This window comes from Rhamphochromis longiceps, linkage group LG1, assembly GCF_057381845.1.
Source record: "Rhamphochromis longiceps isolate RC_006_pf linkage group LG1, R_longiceps_female_GT1.1, whole genome shotgun sequence".
NCBI classification, from domain to species: Eukaryota; Metazoa; Chordata; class Actinopteri; order Cichliformes; family Cichlidae; genus Rhamphochromis; species Rhamphochromis longiceps.
Window position 1 is genome coordinate 27,623,372 of NC_140557.1, and position 21,404 is coordinate 27,644,775.

General features: G+C 38.7%; 1 protein-coding gene, 1 long non-coding RNA gene and 1 other non-coding gene across 6 annotated transcripts; 1 reads left to right on the forward strand and 2 right to left on the reverse strand.

Moving 5' to 3' along the window:
- The first annotated feature begins 851 nt into the window (after nucleotides 1–851).
- Nucleotides 852–14,258, forward strand: gtf2f2a (general transcription factor IIF, polypeptide 2a). 3 transcript variants are annotated; one of them, XM_085403828.1, is made up of 9 exons: nucleotides 852–986; nucleotides 1,457–1,530; nucleotides 1,761–1,838; nucleotides 8,419–8,557; nucleotides 9,744–9,803; nucleotides 11,874–11,955; nucleotides 12,121–12,220; nucleotides 13,267–13,410; nucleotides 13,528–14,258. In XM_085403828.1, exons 2-9 carry the CDS (start codon nucleotides 1,480–1,482, stop codon nucleotides 13,648–13,650), a joined length of 777 nt encoding a protein of 258 aa, XP_085259954.1. In that variant the 5' UTR covers nucleotides 852–986; nucleotides 1,457–1,479; the 3' UTR covers nucleotides 13,651–14,258. The 3 variants fall into 3 exon arrangements, with proteins under 3 accessions (XP_085259954.1, XP_085259946.1, XP_085259962.1); XM_085403820.1 differs by having other exon boundaries at nucleotides 1,761–1,785; XM_085403836.1 differs by lacking the exon at nucleotides 9,744–9,803 and having other exon boundaries at nucleotides 1,761–1,785.
- A 903-nt stretch (nucleotides 14,259–15,161) lies between these two features.
- LOC146678854 (uncharacterized) lies at nucleotides 15,162–16,956 on the reverse strand. 2 transcript variants are annotated; one of them, XR_014911474.1, is made up of 4 exons: nucleotides 16,809–16,956; nucleotides 16,223–16,358; nucleotides 15,844–15,930; nucleotides 15,162–15,387 (listed from the first exon to the last, which is right to left on the reverse strand). It is a non-coding gene; the product is annotated as an uncharacterized LOC146678854 (long non-coding RNA). The 2 variants fall into 2 exon arrangements; XR_014911475.1 differs by having other exon boundaries at nucleotides 16,223–16,355; nucleotides 16,809–16,951.
- On the reverse strand, nucleotides 15,670–15,803 carry LOC146678855 (small nucleolar RNA SNORA31). The gene has a single exon (XR_014912673.1). It is a non-coding gene; the product is annotated as a small nucleolar RNA SNORA31 (small nucleolar RNA).
- Nucleotides 16,957–21,404: the final 4,448 nt, after the last annotated feature.

Here is a 21,404-nt window from a genome sequence, read left to right on the forward strand (position 1 = left end):
ATAAAGGTTTCCCAGTGAATGAGGAAAAATAAGTGAAAATATTCAGTTGAGGATAATTGTAACTATAAATTGTAAATTGTAACTTAATTTTTTCCTTTAGGTCACCTGTGCTGGGACCTGCTCTTCCTCCTGGATTTTGCTGTGGAGCGTATGAAAACATTGTTGGTGAGGTTACCAGACTGAGCCCATTGGCAGTGAGTGAGAGGATGAGGATGGTGTGAGTGGACCCATGCTGGCAAAAGGTCAATTCAGGACACCTTGGCTCAGGACTTTGAGCACAGAACAAAAAGGATGAAAGAGAAGGTGAAAGACACAAAACAAGTAGAATGTTTTTCTTGCAGCACATCAGCTTATATTTTCACATTGGACCATGTTTGTACAGGTAACATCGAGATCAACCCCATGTGTCTTGCTAAATTTAGGTGATATAAATACTGTCAGATCGAATGTCATTTTCAGTTTTTGTGTGCTGAAATTTTGTGTAAAACTCAGACTTTGTACTTAGGAATGGTAAAGGAGAGATGAGAAACAATTTAGCCTAAGTTTTTATGTGTGGGGTTAACGTTTCAATTTTAATTTGACGTTTAACTAATTAGATTAATGGCATAACAGCCTGTAAAATTTGCATTAATGATCCCTTTGTACATCTGATTTGACTTTATGCTAAGCTTTTTCTGAAAATTGCTGTAAAATGCATTAATATGTAAAAAGTATTTGCTTTTAAGTTGACTAAACTGAAAAAAAAACTGTCATTGTGTTGTAATTTTTTAACAACTCTTGTTTTTTAGTAGTGGCTAAGCGTAGTGAAGGCAGTAGTAGTAACGAATATGGACCTTCAGAGTCGCCATACTTCCATATTTCATTTACGCATGCGTGTGGCGGTTGCCCTGCTAGAGTTTTAACAGTCGTCATTTTAAAATATGTCAGAAAAAGGAGAGGTGGATTTGACCGGTGCCAAACAAAATACAGGCGTGTGGCTCGTTAAGGTGCGTATACACTCTTTGTAATAACATTAGTTAATGGGATGTACGGTGAGTTACTAATTTAAACACGGCTAAAGCTTACGGTCTGGTAGCTTAGCATCTGCTGCTAAGTTATCTAACGCTGGCTAAGTTTATCATCTGTAAGCTAGCTCGGTTAAACTGGCATAGTACAATATTTTGGGAGCAGAACACACTATAAACAACTGGTTTAATTAGATGCTATCACTTAGTCTTCACAGTCTTGGTAAACAACACCCTTAGTTAGAATAATAGCAGTGCAAACAGTGACGGGATGTACATTGGATAAAATCTTAAGATATACACAATTAGCTTAGCGATTTAGACCAAAGTATGTGACAAAACTGCAAACGTAACAGTTTCTTTTTAATAGTGGGAAAGGAGTGTAATAATGATTATTGCTTATATTTTGTGTATGTGGATAGTTTAACTATAAATAGTGTTTCTTCTTCCAGGTGCCCAAATACCTTTCTCAACAATGGGCAAAAGCGACAGGCAGAGGAGAAGTTGGAAAGCTCCGGATCTGCAAGTATGTGAAGTAACTGAGCATTTATAAAAGTAGTAGAAGCCAACCTGCAAAGTTTCTTATGTGTGTCATGTGACATGGGAACTGAGTCTGTGTTGATCAATGGTAGGGGTTAGCTGAGGCTAACTACATATTTAATAGAAACAGTATTTTGGTCATATGCCGTACATTTTAAATATTTTTTTAGAAAGGCCCCTCAATTGTATTTTCTTTTCTTGTTTTTTATTTCCAAGGAAAGGAAATCAAGGAAAACCAGAGGTAAGGATTGCTCTGCATCCCAGTACTCTGACATACAGCAATGGACTGTTTTAGTAAGAGCCAAAACATTAAATAATCTTGATGTGCTCACAGGTTGTTGTCAATGTATTCATAATTGGGGAAACAAAATATATAGTTTGAATTTCAATTATTGTATTTAATTGTAGGGTGTTTAAGGGTAGAGATGGATATGTACTACCAAGTGAAGGGAGTGTGTTGAGAAGATGGAAGGGGTATTTTGAGGAGCTCATCATTTAAGAAAATCGGAAACAGAAGAGGATGGAGAAAGGACAGTTAATCAATCGGAAAGTACAGAGGATTAGTAAGGAGTAAGTAAGGACAGCTTTGAAGAGGGTGAAGAGTGGAAAAGTAGTTGGTCTTGAGCTATGGAAATGTCTAGAAGAGAAGGCAGTGTACTTTTTGACCAGATTATTTAACACAGTCTTAGAGAGAGAGAATATGCCTGAGGACTGGAGAAGAAGTGTAGTAATAATAATTATTTTTGAACAACAAGGGTGATGTGCAGCGCTGTAGCAATACCATAAAAATATGGGGAAAAGTATTTGAAGCTAGGTTAAGAAGACAAGTGATGATCCATGAGCAACAATATGGTTCTGTGCAGAAGTTCTTTGCTTTGAGTGTGTCGATGGAGAAGTATAGAGAAGGTCAGAAGGAGGCTACCTATGTCTTTGACAATCTGGAGAAAGCATATGATAGGTTTCCAAGAGAGAAACTGTGGTACTTAATGAGGAAGTCAAGATGTGACAGGGAAGTAAGTGAGGGTGGTGCAGGACATGTATGAGTAGGGCAGGGCAATATAGCCAAAAATATTTATCACGATATATATTTTAAAATTTGCAATAACAATATACCTGACAATATAATTGACACGAGACAAAGTACTTTACAACTCCACAACTTTATTAGTGCAAAAAAAACCCCACATCAATGTATTTTCACTTAAACAAGCAGCTGTTTTTTATGTGCATTAAATCTATATAAAAACTTTAACAGTGCAAATGCAAATTCCTTACTGACAGTTTAACCAAAAGGCATTTCCATGGAAATTGGCCGATATATCCTGAGCATAACCATATATAATATCTACAAAACTTAAAAAGAGGTTATAAACACACAATACGGTAATATTATGTTGAAGCACAGTACGTATCACTCCGCCAGACTCCTGACTATAGTAGCCGTAATGCTCCGACAGTCCATTAAGCGGTGCGGTTTGGTAACTTACGGAAGTCGTACTAAAACATTTTTTTCAATAACAACGGCCCGCTAGCATGCTCTACCAAAATTTGTGCTTTGGTGTGTATCTGACGGACGAAAGCCAAACTAGTTCCACACCACTGAAGTTGCACCATTTTTACAAACCAATTCTGGTTCTTCTGTTTCATTCAACGATCCGCTTTCACCCTTCTCATTCACCGTCGTCGCCATGTGCGGATGAAAACAAAGGCACTGTGCATGTGCGTTTTACCCTCTATCGCAGGGGTCACCAACCTTTTTGAAAGTGAGAGCTACTTCTTGGGTACCGATTAATGTGAAGGGCTACCAGTTTGACACACACTTCTCAAATAACAAATTTCCTCAGTTTAACTTAATTATGTGTTATCAATAATAATTAATGATATTCATCTATGTACGGACACTAATTATGTTAATTATTTTTCACCATAATTATAAAGAATGCAAGTAGGAAGGTAGGAAAGGTAGGAAACATAAATATCAATATGCAACACTTTATTTCTATATATCTCTGCAAGTATTTACATTTTGAAGTGATCACTTCTACAACATTTTCACTTACCACTAACAAATTTTAACAAATCATGCACTGTTACATACATTATTTTTGTATGTATGTAACATACAAAAAATCAACTTTCAAATTTTGCAGAACTTTTCACCAAATTGGCAGCATTTTAAAGCAAATTGTCACATGTTACACTTAACAAACACATTTGTTTTTCAATAATTAAATTCAACTTTGACATGACACTGTAATGTTGCCACTGAGAACATCTAATATGGCTTTCTTTGTTTGTTAGTGGGAAACCTGGCATTGCATGCTGTTCACCAGTGTGTTGTAATCTGGGGTATAACTTGACACTGCAACTCTGAGTGAGTCTTGCAGATGTGCATCGAAGAGTTCTGTGTTTGTTCTTGATGAAGTTCATGTCAGAAAAGGCTGATTCACAAAGATAGGTTGAACCAAACAGGCTGGCAACCTTCATAGCTGCTGTGCACACACCACTGTACTTTTCTGTGTCAACAAGGCACCAAAAGTTTGGTGCACCCAGATAGGCTTTGAGGTGGACGTCATTTTGCAATGTTACAATTTCGATTTCCACCTGTCCAGCATCCAAGCTGAACACTGAACTTAGTTGCTCAGCAATGCATGTTGTGTCCACATTCATGAAAGGATTGGAAACAAATGAGACACATGGCTCAAGCTGATCAAGGTCACAAAACCTGTTCTCAAACTCTTGACCAAGTCGGTTTATGACTTGAGTGTACTTTTCTGCAACTTTGTCAAAAGTCTCAGATGCAGAAGCATTGTCTTTCAGCACCATCTGCACAGAGGGAAAGTGCAGCACCTTTTTTCTCTGTAAATGCACAGAGAAAATGTTCATCTGGGCTTTAAATCCATTTAAAGCACTTATCATGTCAGCAACAGTCTTACCTTTGCCTTGCAGCTCACAGTTCAAATGGTTCAGTTTCCCAGTAATGTCTGTTAAAAACGCAAGGTCAAGTGTCCACTCAGTGTCCTCCAGCAGAGATGTGTCTTCCCCTTTGGATTGCATGAACTCCTTGATTTCACCCAAAAGTGACAAAAAACGAAGCAAAATCCGTCCCCTGCTGAGCCATCGGATTTCCGTATGTAGTAGCAGGTCACCATATTCAGCTGACAGCTCCTCCAATAGCACCTTGAATGTTCTGTGCTGTTTAGCTCTGGAGCGGATGCTGTTTATGATCTTCACGACGGGAGTCATGACGTGCTCGAAGCCGATCACCTTTGCGCATAACGCCTGCTGGTGAATGATGCAGTGGTAATGCATGAAGTTTGGGAACTCTGTGTCACCTTTACAGTGAGCGATGAATCCCGTATGTCGGCCGATCATAGCAGGAGCCCCGTCGGTAGTCACTGATACCAGCTTTTCCAACGGTACCTTTTTCTTCACGAAAAACTCCTTCACCGCATTATAGATGTCAACTCCCTTCGTAGTTGTCTTTAGCGGCAGTAGTGTCAGAAGTTCTTCTTTTGTGGAGAAACCATCAAATACCATCCGGATAAAGACCATCAGCTGTGCTGTACTGCTGCTGTCGACAGACTCGTCACACTCGCTCAAACCTGCCTTTAATTCGCGGGCCTTTTCCGCTCACAGTGTGCTGCCCTTTGGGTAGTTAGCATGGTTGCTTGTGTGACACGTTCGGAAATGTCTCTCCACGTTGTGCCGCTTTGCCGTTGCCACAGTTGCCCCGCAAATGAGACACACGCATGAATCTTTCACAGTGGTAAAAAAGAACTCTTCCTCCCATTCACTGTGAAAATTATGTTTTCTTCCTTTTTTCCGCCATGTTTTCCTCATCTCCTCACCTTTGCCTTTGCTGGTCTTCACGGCAACTGTTTCCGTGGAGACCAGCTAGCACTAAATATTAGATCATGATCTAATATTTAATAATAAACATTTTTTTTACTATATTATCTCTAACAAATTAACACCAATGCAATTGTGATTAAAAAAATAGCAAGAAAAAATAAAAATAGATGCAGCTTACTGGTAAGTTGTTATGGTGAGCTATTTTTAGAACAGGCCCGCGGGCGACTCATGTGGTCCTTGCGGGCGACCTGGTGCCCACGGGCACCGTGTTGGTGACCCCTGCTCTATCGCGATATTTCATTTTCTTATCATTGCCTAACATTATACCGGTATTACCGTGAAGGTTATGATATGGCCCAGCCGTGTGTATGAGGGCAGTGTTCAGGTGTGTTGTCTCTGAGCCCCCCCCCTTTTTTTTTTGATGTGATGATGAACAGCTTGACAGATGAGCTCAGGCAGGAGTCTCTTTGGATTATGACATTGTGATCTGCAATGAGAGTAGAAAACAGGCAAAATAGAGCCTGGAGAAGTGAAGATGTGCACTGGAGAGAAGAGGAAAGAAAGTCAATAGAAGCATAATCGAATATGTGTGTGAATGATAGGGTAACAGTGAAAATCCAAGGTGTATAGTTAGTGATAAGTTTAAATACTTAGGGTACACCATGCAAAACAGTGAACAAAACAGATTAAGAACAGTTAGTGGGTGGAAATGAGTTTACAAGATTATAGCGACGAGTTAAAAATGTTCACATTTTCATTGGGAGGATTGGAAATGAGTGTATCAGATCCAGTTTTATTGTCATATCACAGATTCAAGTAAAAGTTGGTGAAAAAGTTTATATTGCAGAGCTCTAGCTTAGCAGATCATGATAAAAGAAACACAATGCAATCCAGTGTTTTCTATATGTGCAAACAAAAAGTAAAAGAGCATATGTCTGGCAACAGAATAATAATAATACTAATATTAATAAATCATAAATAAATAGAAACTTCATAATTTGTTCAGCAGCCTGATAGCGATTGGACAATGTCTCTTTTGCATCCAATTTCAATTTTAGACTGAGGATTAGAGCTGGGCGATAGAACGATAACGATATGTATCGCGATATAACTTTTACTCGATAGAAAAATTAAACTATCGTGATAGACCTCGCCGCTCTTGTCCTCTTTAAAAAAAAAAGAAAGAAAAAAAAGAACAGCCAATCCAAATTACGTAGCGCAGAGCCGAACCAATCACAGCCACAGCGTCACGTCACGTGACTTGTTACATACAGCACAAGTGCCAAGCCGCACATGTGTATTTGTTTGGGAAGCAGCCAGCCACCGCACCGCCCGGGTAATGGAGGAAATGAGTGCGCCGACTAGAAAAATCAACCGAGCGTGACCGAAGAGAAAACAGATGATGGTTCCAATGCCGGAGAGATTGTCGAACGGAAGAGCCATAGAAGTTCCGTAGTGTGAAGGTATTTCGGCTATTTCAAGTCTGACAAAAAACAGAGTAGCGCGCACTGTAAATTGTGCCGAAAGCAAGTCTGGAAATACAATAAACTGGTGCATGCGCTACGTCCACACTTACCCGGGTATTTTTGAAAACGCAGATTTTTCTATGCGTTTGCACCTTTCGTCCACACGTAAACGGCGTTTTTGGTCACTGAAAACGAAGATTTTTGAAAACTCAGTTTTTGCATTTACGTGTGGACTAGAAAAACGGAGAAAACGCAGCGTCAAAGGTGTGCACATTTTTTGACGTCACACTGTGCGCCACGTTATTGTTTCAGTGAAATGAATTTCTACAATACTGTTAATTCTACTCTCTGCAGTGTTTAAATGCTTACATATACACACAGTTACTGTCCCTCCACACATACGACTCGGTTCTGCTTCTATGCCCCAGCTTTGTTTACTTTTTCCCACCGAGGCTTCTAGACTTCTGATTGGCCAACATTTCTGCACGGTTAGGAATCTAGCTCCACCTGCTGCTTTGGCATGTTCATAGCAGCGTTTTCCTTCATTTCTCCCTTTATGTGTGGACGGGATTATTTTTTAAAACGAAAACGGAAAATCTCCGTTTTCAAAAATACCCGTGTACGTGTGGACGTAGCCTGAGTCTCTGACTGGAAGCGCTAATTCGTCATTCGGCTTTTGTCAGACTAAAGTAACTGTTAAAACTGTTTGAAAAGCTAAGCTATACAACAAGGAGAGATTGAGAATTTCCTTTTAGTTCTCAGTTTATTTGATATTGACAAAAGTTAGTCAGTTTTGTCTGTTCTTCTGTAAAACAAACTAAGATTTATTTTTAGAATTAATATTTTGTTTCTAAGTGGAATTGACAATTTAGTAGTCTGTTTCGTTTGTTCTATTTTGAAACTTAAACGCTTTAGCGGCTGCCTTTTGTGTAGTTTGCAATATTTGCCTTTATTTATCTGAAAAAGTCTCATGTTCCTTAAGTACATCTACCCTGTTGAACTTATTATGGGAAATAAATATTTAAATAAAAACAAGCTGCTGATTATTTCACATTTTACTTGTGAGCAACTGCACATTTAAATTTTACAAATATAGTTATTTGGCTTATATCGTGATATATATCGTTATCGCCTGAAATGAAAAAAACATATCGTGATATGAAAAAATCTTATATCGCCCAGCTCTACTTGCCATATTCCTCTTGTTTGCCCACTGTTGAACTGGTGTCATGCACTAAGTTTTGGCGTTCTGATGGACCTCTGGACAACAGCTTGACTGGCTCTGATATCATCAGCCTGAAAGGCAGTGTTGCTGGCAGTGCTGCCTGAACCTTTTATTAAGCTAGGGATACTGGAGGGGATAGGTTTGGACAAGCTTCTTTGAAACAATGTCACTAATGCAAATTCATGTACCTGGAAACTGCATTTCTTGTACTCAGTGGCATCACTTCTGTGAGCCCTGTTTACTACCTTATAAATGGCAACTAGATCCCAAGTGTGTAAATCTGTCCTGCTGCTAAAAAGAAAAAAATAACGTGATTGACTATTTACAGGTGTCTTTCACTTTGAATGAAGAGCTGACTGTGATTGACGGTATAGAGGATAAGACGGTGTCTGCACCACGCGAACACCCGTTCACCATGCAGTCAGTGGGAGGTCAGACATTGGCAGTCTTCACAGAGACTTCATCAGGTGACTTTCTGTTTTCATCTACCACTGCTTTTTCTCTGCTTTCAACCTCTTTGCTGCAAGATGAGCTTGACCTAATTGCAATATCAGTTTTCTGTGTTAACTAATACCTCATTAGAATCACAGGTAAGTTGTGATTGGGAGATGGAGACGTCCATTTTGCTACTCGTTGTACAGTTTGCTGTCTTCATGAAGTTTTCCTGTTGCTTGCCCTTTTTTGTCTTTGTGTGATCTGAACTTTTTGTAGACTTTTCCTAGAGTGTCACATTGTCCACAGTCCTAACAGTGGGTACTCACAAGAAGTGTACTCTACATCGTGGATTAGTGGACACTCAGTGGAAAACAGAAGAGTCTTTTGTCTTTATCCAGTTTAATTTGTGTTTGTCTCTACGTGTTTCAGTTTCAGCGTTTGATCGTCTGTCATTTGTTGGGGGTTGACATTTTCAGTTCACTGCCAATCAGCACAGCCAATTTGGGAATCATTTAACATAGCAGGGACGCTTATCAACACAAATCATTGCTGAATTTGGAGTTGATTTTGTGCATGGGATTGTTTGGCTCAGTTTGAATTTCATCAGTCTCTTTTGTTCTTTCAGTATAATTAGGTTTTCAATTTTTGCATAATTAATTACTTTGCTATGGATGCCGGTGATTTTGAGCTGCAGTGGTTACTTTGGGACAGCATATTATATGTGTGCATTTTAGGGCTGCACAATTTAAATGGTTCATTGAGCGAGGCATTAAGTTTGAAGAACTTAGACGTGATCAAGAAGACAGCTGCAAAAGCAGTGAGAGGAAGTCATGAGGTAGTAAAATCTAAACATTTTAGTAGAGCAACAGAAAAGATGAGAAGTGACTGTGTCTAATTGGAAAAAAGTGTATAGTTTAAATTAGAAAAGCAGTTTGGTAATATTTTCTTATATTTAGTTTCAAATGAGATTCATTTGTGCAGCCCTGCTATGCATGTGTATCAGTGGTGGGACAGGGCATCCGTCCTCCCTTGTTGTGCGGCCATGCTTGCTTTGCTCACGCGCACGCATTTGTATTTGCCAGAGATCGTGATGAGAAGCGTTGTGTAATTAAAAAACATTTTTGGTGTGCGACTAAACCCTGGGTGTGGTTCTTACTGTTGGATCCCTTCCATCCCTCGTATTTTTCATGTTCACCATCCCTCCCTCCCTTCCTGTAGGCCAGTCAGAAGAGAGATCTGATGGCAGCAGCTCAGGTTCGGGGGCAGGGACAGGCCCAGGTGAGTCCTCCGTTTACCTAGCAAGTGACAAAGTTGCACAAAGCAGCTCATGAAGTCAGTGAAGTGATTTAGGAATCAGACGCGAGGGTTTATTTTTCTCGTCAAGGGAAGTTTTTGGTATCACAGTAAAAAGCCATTTACATGCTAAGGAGAATGGCGCTGTGTGTAGTGACGATTGTAATGTCTGTCCAGTTGTATTTTTGGCAGTTATTTGATGTGTGTGTGTGTGTGTCTGCATAATCATTCATCCTTCAAAACTACTTGTAAATGTAGCCAATTTTAAGAACTTTGTTAAATTTAAAAAAAAAAAAAAAGTGTCAGTTTTTTATAGCACATTTCATTCATCACTTAAACTCAGTGTTATAAGATATCTTTATTGCCATTGCACAGTCATACATAGTACAAGAGTACTATGTAGTACAATGAAACTGGAAAATCGCCATATCAATTTATCACCATAAAAGATAAAAACCTGTGTAGAGTTACAGTACCTTAAGGCAATAAATATAACAAAATGTTACAAATAAAATAAAACAGAAGTTAACACACAGTTATTAAGTGTAAAGCATGATTTTGACTTCTGGAAGAAATCTACGTAGTAACTTACAACGTAGCAGAAAACTCCTCTTAACCATCATCACTGCAACTCAGTTGTGGCAGGCTGTGTTTACCTGACATGTGGCGTAGGGATAAAAGGAATTTCCGGTTGCTTCATAAGTTACAACCTAGATTTCCTGCAGACGCATAATTCAAATTCATGAGCTTGAGAATCAAAAGGGTTTTGGTTTTTTTTTAATGTAAACAATTGTTATTACAGTTAAGTGAAGTTAAAAACTAAATCTAGATATAGAAAAATTGTTTTAGTTAACTGAAATAATAAATAAAGTTTTGGAGGAAAAAAAAACAAACTAACAAATTATTTTGTGAGTCTTGTCTAATAAACGAATAAAAACTAAACTAAAACAAAGAGATTTCAAACAAAAAGTTAAGTGAAAAAAGAAAATCCATTCAGGAAACTAAACTGTACTTAAAACAAAAAGTCAAAATGAAATAAAAATTTAAAAAGAAAATTGAAAATAAAAACTATAAATGTGCCCATAGTGGTACCTGACTGTTGGTGAACAGACAGCTTGTCTGAAGAATAAGACCTCAGTAATAGGACTTCAGCACATTTAGATGTAATTCTGAGAATAGTTTAAAGATCTGCACGTGGTGACCTGACAGGCCTAATCGGGTTATAGACACTTGAGAGCTTTATTAACTATAGGAAGGGTTTTAAAAGATAATTCTGATTGCGATGGTGCAAAACAAACGTGATTATTTACAGTACAGATGTGTGCATTTTTCCGACTAAAGCAGTAAGTGAAGAACTATTCTGAGCCTTGGTGAACAATGTAAAAACAGTGTTTTTACAGAACTACAAGCACAAGAAATGTGGTGATTTAACAAGAATTAAGTGTGGCCAAAACATGTGTGCATGTATAAACTCTAATATTTACTAATTAGAAGTGGCAGAGGTTTTTGGTACTGGAAGCTTTTTGTTTTTAGTCTGTAGTTTGGGGAATTTTGAGTAAGAGTGGTTGAGCGGCCTTCGGTCTTGTGCACGTAAATAGTCTATGGAGCACACAAGATTATTAGCTTCTTATGCATTTGCAATAGAAAACGGTACGTGCTGGCTACACTGAAAGCCGCTGCCTCGAAGGGCTGAGGTATCAAATAACTAATGGGTTCCTAGAAAACCAGGAAGGAGTTCTGTTAACACTTAAGCCAGGATTATACTCTCCGTATCCACAAGTCACTTTGGTTTGGTTTGGTTTGTTTTCTTTGGGGGGGGGGGGGGGGGGGGTGTTTATGTCCGCAAACAATGGCATTATGCTGGATTCTACTCTGATGTAGTTTCTCATACAGCACCTAGCAAAGGATTTTTTTCTTGTTTCTAAACTGTTTCCACTTATTAATTTACAGCATTTGTTTCTATCCCTTCTCTCTTAAAAATATGCCGTAAGTGCAGTGGTGCACATGGACTAAAAGTCTGTATCAAGTTTTTTAATTAGCTGCACTCTCTTTCAGATAAAATAACCTTGGAGGGAGTGGTAGTGCAGAGAGCAGAATGCAGGCCTGCTGTCAGTGAAAGCTATATGAGGCTGAAGAGGTGAGCATTTAACACTTAAAGTTACATGAAATAGCATGGATTGTCTTGTATCAGAATGTCTTAATACTGCATACATGTGGATGTTTTACTAGAAATTTATTTATATTTGTTTCATCTATATTTTATACTTACCAGGTAAAGTACTTCTCCCTGTCTCTCTAACAGGTTACAAATTGAAGAGTCCTCCAAACCGGCCAGGCTGTCTCAACAGCTGGAAAAAGCTGTGACCAACAACTATAAACCTGTGGCCAATCACGATTACAATGTAAGAAACCCAACAGAGAAATCTGTTTATTATTACACTCACTTTCTACACTTTTCACGTTAGGTTTAGTTCACGCAAGAGACACAATTAACTGACATCTGGCCAAGAATTTTCTTGTTACATTTTACTGCCTTTAGTATGTTCTTAGTTGTTTTTGACCACATGCTCTACAGGATTCACACACAAGGTGACCACATGTCCCACTTCACATAGTACTTCCCAGCACGATTATTTCATCCCTCATTAAATATGCATATTTCATCAGTGCCCCATATTTTTGATTTCTAATTATAAACAAAATACGGGAGATTGGAGTATCACAAAAAACATACAGATAAAAGCAGTTAATATGAAAAAAAAGGAAAACCTATTCTCATATTAAAATTCTGTAAACTGGCCCCTAATTGTTAATCTTTTCACATGTGTTGACTTTCCATGGATATAAATGGAAAATGAAGGAAAATCTACTACATTTTTTAGAAAATGAGTGCAAATTATATATTATCTCACTTTGCTGTTAAATCTTTAGTCTTCTCTGACTAAACTTAAAGGCAGACAGAGGCAAACAAACAGCTGCAGACACACTCTCTGCTACAATACAAGTCAATAAGCATTGTTTCAACATAGAATATAAAAGATGTGTTATTTTTCACTTTGTGACTTACTGTCTAAATCCCTTCAGAACGCATTAAGCAGAACTGATGACCAGTTTATCTGTTTGTGTACTTTTGGTATCTCCTCGTGGTTCTAGACAGCTTAAGTTGCCTTTCAAAGTAATAAATTTAGCATCAATTAATTAATCCCTTGAGATCTAATGAAGCACTTAAGAGATATTGTGCAGTATTTCCTTATTGAATGTATATAGAAGTTGAGCTGTTGCTATGGGGAGCTAACTTTGAATTCTCAACAAGCAAATTTGCCAAGTCCCACACCTGATCAATTTAGATGATATATGGTCTTTTCGATAGCCCAGAGTATTATCAGTCTTCCATGCGCAGTAATTAGATAATTGTTGTTTAGCTGACTTCTGCCTGTTTTTGCTGCAGCGTGAGTATGAGAGGAAGAAGAAGGAGGAGGGCAAGAGAGCCCGAGCTGACAAGCAGCAAGTGTTGGACATGTTGTTTTCTGCTTTTGAGAAGCATCAGTACTACAACATCAAAGACTTAGTGGATATCACCAAGCAGCCTGTGGTAAGACTTGAGAGCTCGGTTATAACTCATTTGAAACAGTACTATTGGCTCAAAAAGCTACTTTTACATTTAGCTTTAATTCTCAAGAATATTATCTCATATTGTTTTTCTTCTCAGATTTACTTGAAGGAAATCCTGCGTGATATTGGCATCTACAATGTGAAGGGGACACACAAGAACACCTGGGAGCTCAGGCCAGAGTACAGACATTACCAAGGCGAGGAAAAGACTGATGAATAGTTTTTGAATCCAAAGGTCAATACATGCTTTCCACTCAGAGGAGGGATTTCCTCTTAGATCAGAGCTTGGTTTGACCTGGTTTCTGTACATCAGGTCTGAAGATGCACTGGACAATGAGGTGGAGTTTTGCAGTCCCATCTCATTCTGTAGGAACAAAAATAAAGGGCACTATGGAGAAATCAGAGGTTAGGCCACTGCTTTTTCTGATGTGGTTCCCTTTCACAGCTTGAGTGTGCTCATTAGTGTTTTAAGAAGTAAAGGATCTATGACTTGAGGTTGAAAGCAGTGGATAATGTTTTTAAGTGTTTTGTATATCCAGAAATATGGGGTTTAATGTGGAGAGGACAAAATTTTTTTAGAAGAGAAACAGTGTTACTATTGGTATAGGTTCCACTCAGATTTTTGTGACGTTTCTTTTACAAGTCCGTTTTTGTTTTTTTTCTTCAATGAAACATGGCTCATCAGTTTTCCACACCACAACAAATTGGATCCACAATTTATTGTGATCTTTACTCCAGGTGTCTTCTTATAACCCACCTTTTGTATTATTTTAGGTTGTTTTATATTTGGTTGACTTATGCAATAAAGTGTTTTTTTTCAATAGAAAACTTGTTTTTTAATTATATTTTCATAGCAGCCAGCTTAATACTTGATACAAAAGCATAAATGTGAAACCACAGTGACGACAAATCAGCATTGACCCAACGCAGCCACCCACTTTGGTCTTTTCAGTCTTTCAGTTACTGTCATCTTCCTATCACTTCTAAGTAGTCTGGCCATTTTCCTGACATCAAGATGTCAGACCTGTAAATCCTAGAGATGGTTGTGAAGAATCATCCCACTGGACCAGCAGTTTCACTTAAAACAAAACAACTTTACATTTCTGATGTTTGAATTTCAGTAGGTAATCTGCATACCTAAATGCCTCGACTCATTTTGCGATTGGCTGGTGTAAAAAAATAAAATTTACCAAAAAGGAAATATGAGTATGAACATATTGAGATTGACTGTTAGTTCAGTGAGTTATTTGTAAAGAATTATTTTCACTAGCAATCAAACTAACATGTACACACATCTGCATTTTTATTCTAAATACTAACAGAAATATAGCAGAAGTGCTATACTTCAGTGTGGACTACAGTAAAAGGCATTCAGTACATTTATATAAAACTGGTAATAGGTGGTCAGTTTGATATTACTCATTACTGACATTGACTACCCATATTGAAATTTATTCCCCAGTGACAGGTGGTACCTGCCTTTGGGAATGGCTGTAGTTCAGCTATATGGCAGCGCAGCCACCAGTCTAGTATTTTGAAAGAGAGTCAACTATAGTTACAATAATCCAAGAAAAATTCCTAATTGTCACTTTACAGTGACTTACTGATGCACGGTTTTCTGTATTAATGTAGGGTCTTTACAGTATGAAGCCCCATGAGGCTGGAGTTGTAAAGTGTTGAATACTTTCCCACAGACTTAAACTTTTACTTTCACAAAAGTACTCATGAAAATACGGTTGAATAATTTTATTTAAATAAAAAAATAAAAATAAAAAAAAGAGTCAGGTTTATACAACACAAATCTTGCTGGCAAATGAAGACCTGCTATAAATGCAGCACTGAAACCACAACATGACAATTACAAACTTGCTCTTCGGTTTCTTTGGCAACAGAGGAAGTGAAGATGTCCCACTGGGCCAAGCTCCATTTGCTTTTTACAATGCATCCCACTCATTATCTGTAAGAAGGGGTAAAATATTAAATAAAAATATTAGAAAATGTAAACATCCAACTGCATAAAGATATCAGCGATCCTGCAATAAACAATTTAAAGTAAGATCTCATCAATGCCTTCAGTCAACAGTGACCACCACAGTCTGTCTAGAAACCACTACCCTGTAAATCTGTCTTGAAAGCATGTGCAGGTATTAATGTATTTAGTGGGTGAATACTTAAAGCTGTCACGTCACACCACGTATCCCCATGTGAACCCAACCTTTGACCATTCCTAACAAGCTTAAAATGTATTCCTCTATTCAATCTGTGCTGCTATAAAAATGAAGCAGTCAGAAAGCGCAAGGAAGGCTCAGTTTAGCATCTCTATGCAAACCCAGAAGCCAAAGAAGTCTGCTCCAGGTCTATCAGTGGATGCAAATTCATGTACAACCCCAGTTAAAACATTTTAAGCGCTCACCAGCATTCTCAGCGTTGGTCCACAGCTTGTCAGCCTCTCGCAGCTCTGGTTTTATTACCCCGTGCCTTATACATATCCTTCATACGTCTGAAGGAGGAAAAATTTTTTATACATGATACAGTCTCTTTACAAGAATATGTAATTAAGGTTTTTGTGTGCTGGCATGTTAAAACAAACATTTTATCCTCCCTTCTTCAATCTGAGACGCCATGGAAAATGAGCGATCAGAAAGCGCAGGGACATTTAATATTACATCTAAATGTTATAACCCAGGAACTCACAGCAGAGAGCCCAGGCTGTCAAAGATGTGGTCCGAGGACAGGCTTGGTCACTTTACTAAACAGTAGCAAAGTCGTTACAATGTAAACTCAATACATACATGTTCGCACACTGCTTGTCAGCTGTCGTCTCAGGTCATGTAATACACAGCTACTGGCATCACTAGTGCATCATGCTGAAACACATCAGTCATCCGCAGCTGGCTCATACAGGTATTCATCCAGCGGGATGATCTGCTTTAAAAGTGCGAAAAAATACGTTAAAAAACGCTTTAACACTTAATCAAGGTCAGAACAGGTTTAGCAGATATGCGCATGGAAAATATTAGTTACAAAGCTCATGTTAGAATTAACATGAGCTAACTAGCAATAATGGAGCACATCCGGTGCTATGCTAAAGCTGGTATCGTTAACGAGTATCCATTAACCTTTCTTAAAATCAGCTCTCTCTCATGGCACGAGGCATCATATTTAGCCCCGTGTTACTGCTCATTTCGCTCACTTAGCCGTTAGTCTGGGGCAAAACTAAGAAGCCGGGATTATTTTGCACAAAATATTTTCTAACTCGTGACACAAAATGGCTCGAGCTCATTTTACACGTGTCCGTTGATTCACCATAAAACTCAACAGAACAGACGTCACTAACTTAGCTGTCTTTAACTCGACAGGGCGCCTGAATATACTTACAGTAGGTCATGTCAGGTAAGGTGAATGAGTCGCCGAGGTTACGCATTATAAAGTTCACAAGAACGCCTTTCACTTGCTGCAACACACGAGAGCACAGGCAGCGAAAGGACTGCTCTGAGGTTATCATCCGGATTATAAAGGATGCCGGTGGCGGCTCATTGTCGCCCCCTTGAGGCCGGTTAGGAACTTGTAATTTGCGCTGTCGTCCCCTGGTGTTCAAAATGGATCACGGCATGTATTTAACGTAATGTCCGAGTGCGCTGCTTTGATATTCACTCCAGCTTCCTTAGAAAATTACACGAAGTTAGGCTACTCTTAAAATAATTATCAAAAACTAATTTAAATGAGTTTGAGCACAAACTATTATTAGCTGGCCTGGCATAGTATGAGAGATATAGATTACAGCGAATAATAAAAAATAAAAAATGGCAGTTTCATTAAGTTCAAACATCAAAATGGGATAAAGACACAAAAAACATAAAAGGATAGGATAAGATGTATCAAATGCATAGACAGATTTCCATCAAATGTGGAACACAGGGCCAATGCGCATGTGCAAGACGACCCGCTTCTCCCATCATTTTCGGGAGGTGAAACACTTTTTAATTGGACTCCGCGAGTTTAAATGCTCCTCCATCAGCTTCCTGTGGATATATGTGAGGACATGGAGGCATCAAAGAAGACTTAAGAGCAGGTAATCTGAGAATTTTGGGATGCTAATTTTTTTCATATCTAGCTTACTATAATAATTCGTGCAAACTATTTGTTAAAGACTATATATATTGATCATGGTATTAAAATAAAAACACCATTTAAATGTGGCAGCTGAATTAAGAACTAACAGCGGGGGTAATTTTGTCTGAATAATGTGCCCCTAATTCAAATGAACATTTAACTTTTTTTCCCTTCCACAGTCAGTAGACGGTGAAGCAACAGCCCAGCTATGTTCAGAGCAGTTTTTGGAAACAAGAGGGATGGAGGAGGAAAACGAGGGGAGAAAAAGAGCCAGAGGCACTCAGGTAGAAACAAAACCACTGGAAGTACCAGTGAAGCAAAAACGAGGCATGCATGCTGAACAAAATAATATTGCAACTTTTAGCAGATGTTTTTTTTTAACTGTATGCCCCTTTTGTTTGGAGGTCACAATACTGTAAATGGAAAATGTATGTTATGTTGTGCACACTCATTCTGGTGTTGTTTGATGGTAATATTCAGGTTCTCTCTTCTCTTGGGTGATTTAAGTAGAGTCATTTCAATTAGCCTAATTCATCAGTGTTCCGTCCTTCACACAGTGTCCCGGTGCTTGAATTTAAAGTGTGTCAGACGAAGTTAGAGTGGGTTAAGCAAACATCCTGACCTACTAAACACACGTTGAACACCAGAAGAATTTGTGAGTCCAGCAGATGTATCTGTGCACTTGGCATGAGGCTGTTGTGTCTCCTGTACATAAGTTCAGTGTTCTTTAGGATTCTCTGTCGCAGATGAAATGAAGCTGTTTGTTTTTTAATTTTTTTTATTTTAAAAGTGTACACTTGTCAACTCGCTGCAGTAAAGATGTGATTCCAGAGTGTGTTGCGGAGATACATAAACATAAGTAGAGCTGGGTATTAGAGCAACCATGTTGCCCATCAATATTTGATAGTGTGCTCCACTGGGTAGAAAGAACAGAGAGGCTGATAGAGAACTGTGTCAGTCTCATTAAAATGATAAAGTGTGTTTACAGTACACTGGCTCTTCTCTGATCATTTGCAGAGAGATGCCACTTTCTGCCTCCTTCTTTAAAGCTTGCCATTAAAAGGCTATGATCATTCCACACTTTCAGGGATTATGCAACAGCATAATAGATGAATTCATAGATTAGGCAATGCAGTTCTGACTACTTATTTGGCTAGTGGTAAAACACACTCATTCAAAGAAGAAGGTAGTAAATTGCTTAATTTTGCTACAGGGCAAACTATGGCAATGATATATAATCAGTATATAAGTGAGTCTCTCTAATCACATGGCTTTGGGAATTATAATGTCTCTTTAAAGGCTGTAATAAGAGTGGATATGAAAATGATTGAAGTATTAAGAGAGAATAACTGTAGCCAGTTTAATGAGCGTGATCCCAATTCTTTAAATAGATGATCCAGCAATGCCAACTTTCCATTACCTCACTGGGAAATATGCCTGGAGACACGATGTGTTTGCTGTGTCGCAGCCTTCTGTGAGACATATTTAATAGGCTTATTCTCTTCTTGTGATATCCTAGATCTACTGTAACTGCACTAACTCTGCTTTTACCTCAACACCTGCCCACCTCTGTCTTCTCTCTACACCCACCTATGTGTTCCACGCAGGTGACGAGGTGTATGCCCACAGCACCTTGCAGAGAGGCAGCGGCCAGCGTGCCTCTCACTTCCAGGACCACGATGGCGGCTGCACCAAAAACTCAGCAAAACAGAAGAGACTGACCAAGGGCGTGTCCATTTCTTTGCCCTCCTCACCTCTTCTCCCTCACCAGGCCGACATTGTTCCCTCCCAGTCGTGCAGCAAGTTCCCAGGTGGGTTCACTTGAGATGATCATCCAAACAAAAGCGTGGTCTGGATGTGCTGTATGTAACTGAGAGTGACAAGGAGGTGTGCGTCAGGGACTAGCTGCAAAAATAACAGCATGCTTTCACGGGTTTGCCTTGATTAGCGGGGATCGTCTGTGCGTTCAGCTGTTCCATACATGTGACAGAAAATCCAAGTGCATACAGACCGTGCCTCTAGGGCTCAAAAGCATGTTGACAGATTGTCAGAGTAAATAATTAAGTGAGATAACTTAAGGCAAGAAACCTCAATTAGGTGGGTCATTTTTGAAATATTGTACTATTTTGGATCAATGTGTAAGATATTAAGTCACATTTTTGGTCACGATGAAAGAGAAAATAAACCAACCATTAATTTGAGGCCAGCTTATTATCACATGCATCACATCTACTGTTGGCATGACAAACAAAATGTGTTTTTACTTATTCAAACAACTGTGAATTGGGGCACACGTTAGCCGACAGACTGAAATCCATTTCATGTGATCTGTGTTTGATTGTTGCAGAAAAGCATTGTTACCTGGCATTGCCTTTTCTCTTGATTCCCATATTTCCTGTCAATCTGTCTCATCAAAGCTTCAATAAACCAAAAATGACAAAAAGTGCAGAAGCAGAATCACGTGACGTGATTCAGTTATGTGATAAAGAAACTACGTCCTCTTTGAATTCGAAGGTTTTACGTATCAGGATATCCTTTTAAAAATGACCTTGTCGTTAGCAGATTATAAAATAATTTACACGCAGCAGCAACATGTGTTACACTGTGTATTTATTGTCATATAGCAAAAACTGAGCCAGAGTGCAGGAGCAGTGTGTGAAAAACTAAGTAAACCCCAGTAGCTTGTAAAACCACTTCTACCAGCAATAACTTGGTATGACTTTATCAGGCTCTCACATTGTTGGAGCAATTTTGTCCCACTCTTCTTTACAGCATTGTTTCAGTTCATTGAGGTTTGTGAGCATTTACTCGCAGACAGCTCTCCTGCTGCAGTATTTCAGTTTGTTTGCAGACTGGGCTTTGACTGGGGCATTTCATCATCTCGATTCTTTTCTTTTTTAAGCCATTCTGTTGGAGATTTGTTGCTGGGCTTGGGATCATTGTCCTGTTGCATGAACCAGCTTCAGTTTTAGCTGTCAGAATGGTTTCACATTTGACTCTTGAATACTTTGGCGTTCAGAGGAGTTCATGGTCAATGACTGCAAGGTGTCCAGCTCCTGTGGCTGCATAGCAAGCCCAAATCATCACCGCTCCACCACCGTGCTTCACAGCTGCTATGAGGTGTTTGTGCTGATATGCTGTGTTTGGTTTTCTCCGAACGTGGTGCTGTGATTCATCTCCATGTTGGTCTTATCTGTACAAAGGACATTGTTCCAGAAGTCTTGTGATTTGTTCATATGTAACTTTGTAAACCTAATCTATGCCGACATGTGCTTTCTCCTGTAGACCCTTCCCAACAAGTCATGCTTATTTAATCATTTTCTAATTGTACTGTCATGAACTTTAACATTTAACATGTCACCTGAGGGCTGTAGAGTCTGAGATCATGCAGTACTCAGTTCCTCTGAGTGGATTTGTCAGGGATGTCCACTCCTGGAAAGACTGCCCTGCATGTTTTCCACTAGTGGTGTTCGGTGTAGTATAATCGACTTGAAGGGCATTTATTTAAGTGCATTTGATAGCAGCACCCCCTGCTAACAGATGCACTTCCTATGGAAGCACTAAAGGTCTCCTTCACAAGACTGCTACTGTGTTTTGCCTTAGTTTATGTTACATAAATAATGACATATTGTAATATTTATGTGATGTTGTTCTTCTGAGAATGTATTCATCTACTTTACTTTCTTCTCATGATATGTAAAACCTTAGATTTTAAAAAAGGTGTAGTTACTTTTTGCGGATTTACTTTTTCAATGTCATTAAAGTTACACTGTGATTTATATTAAGGTACCACTTAACTACCTGTAAAATGCTAATGCTCAGTGTATGCAAACTGGTACTTTCAAATTTTCTTTATTGTTT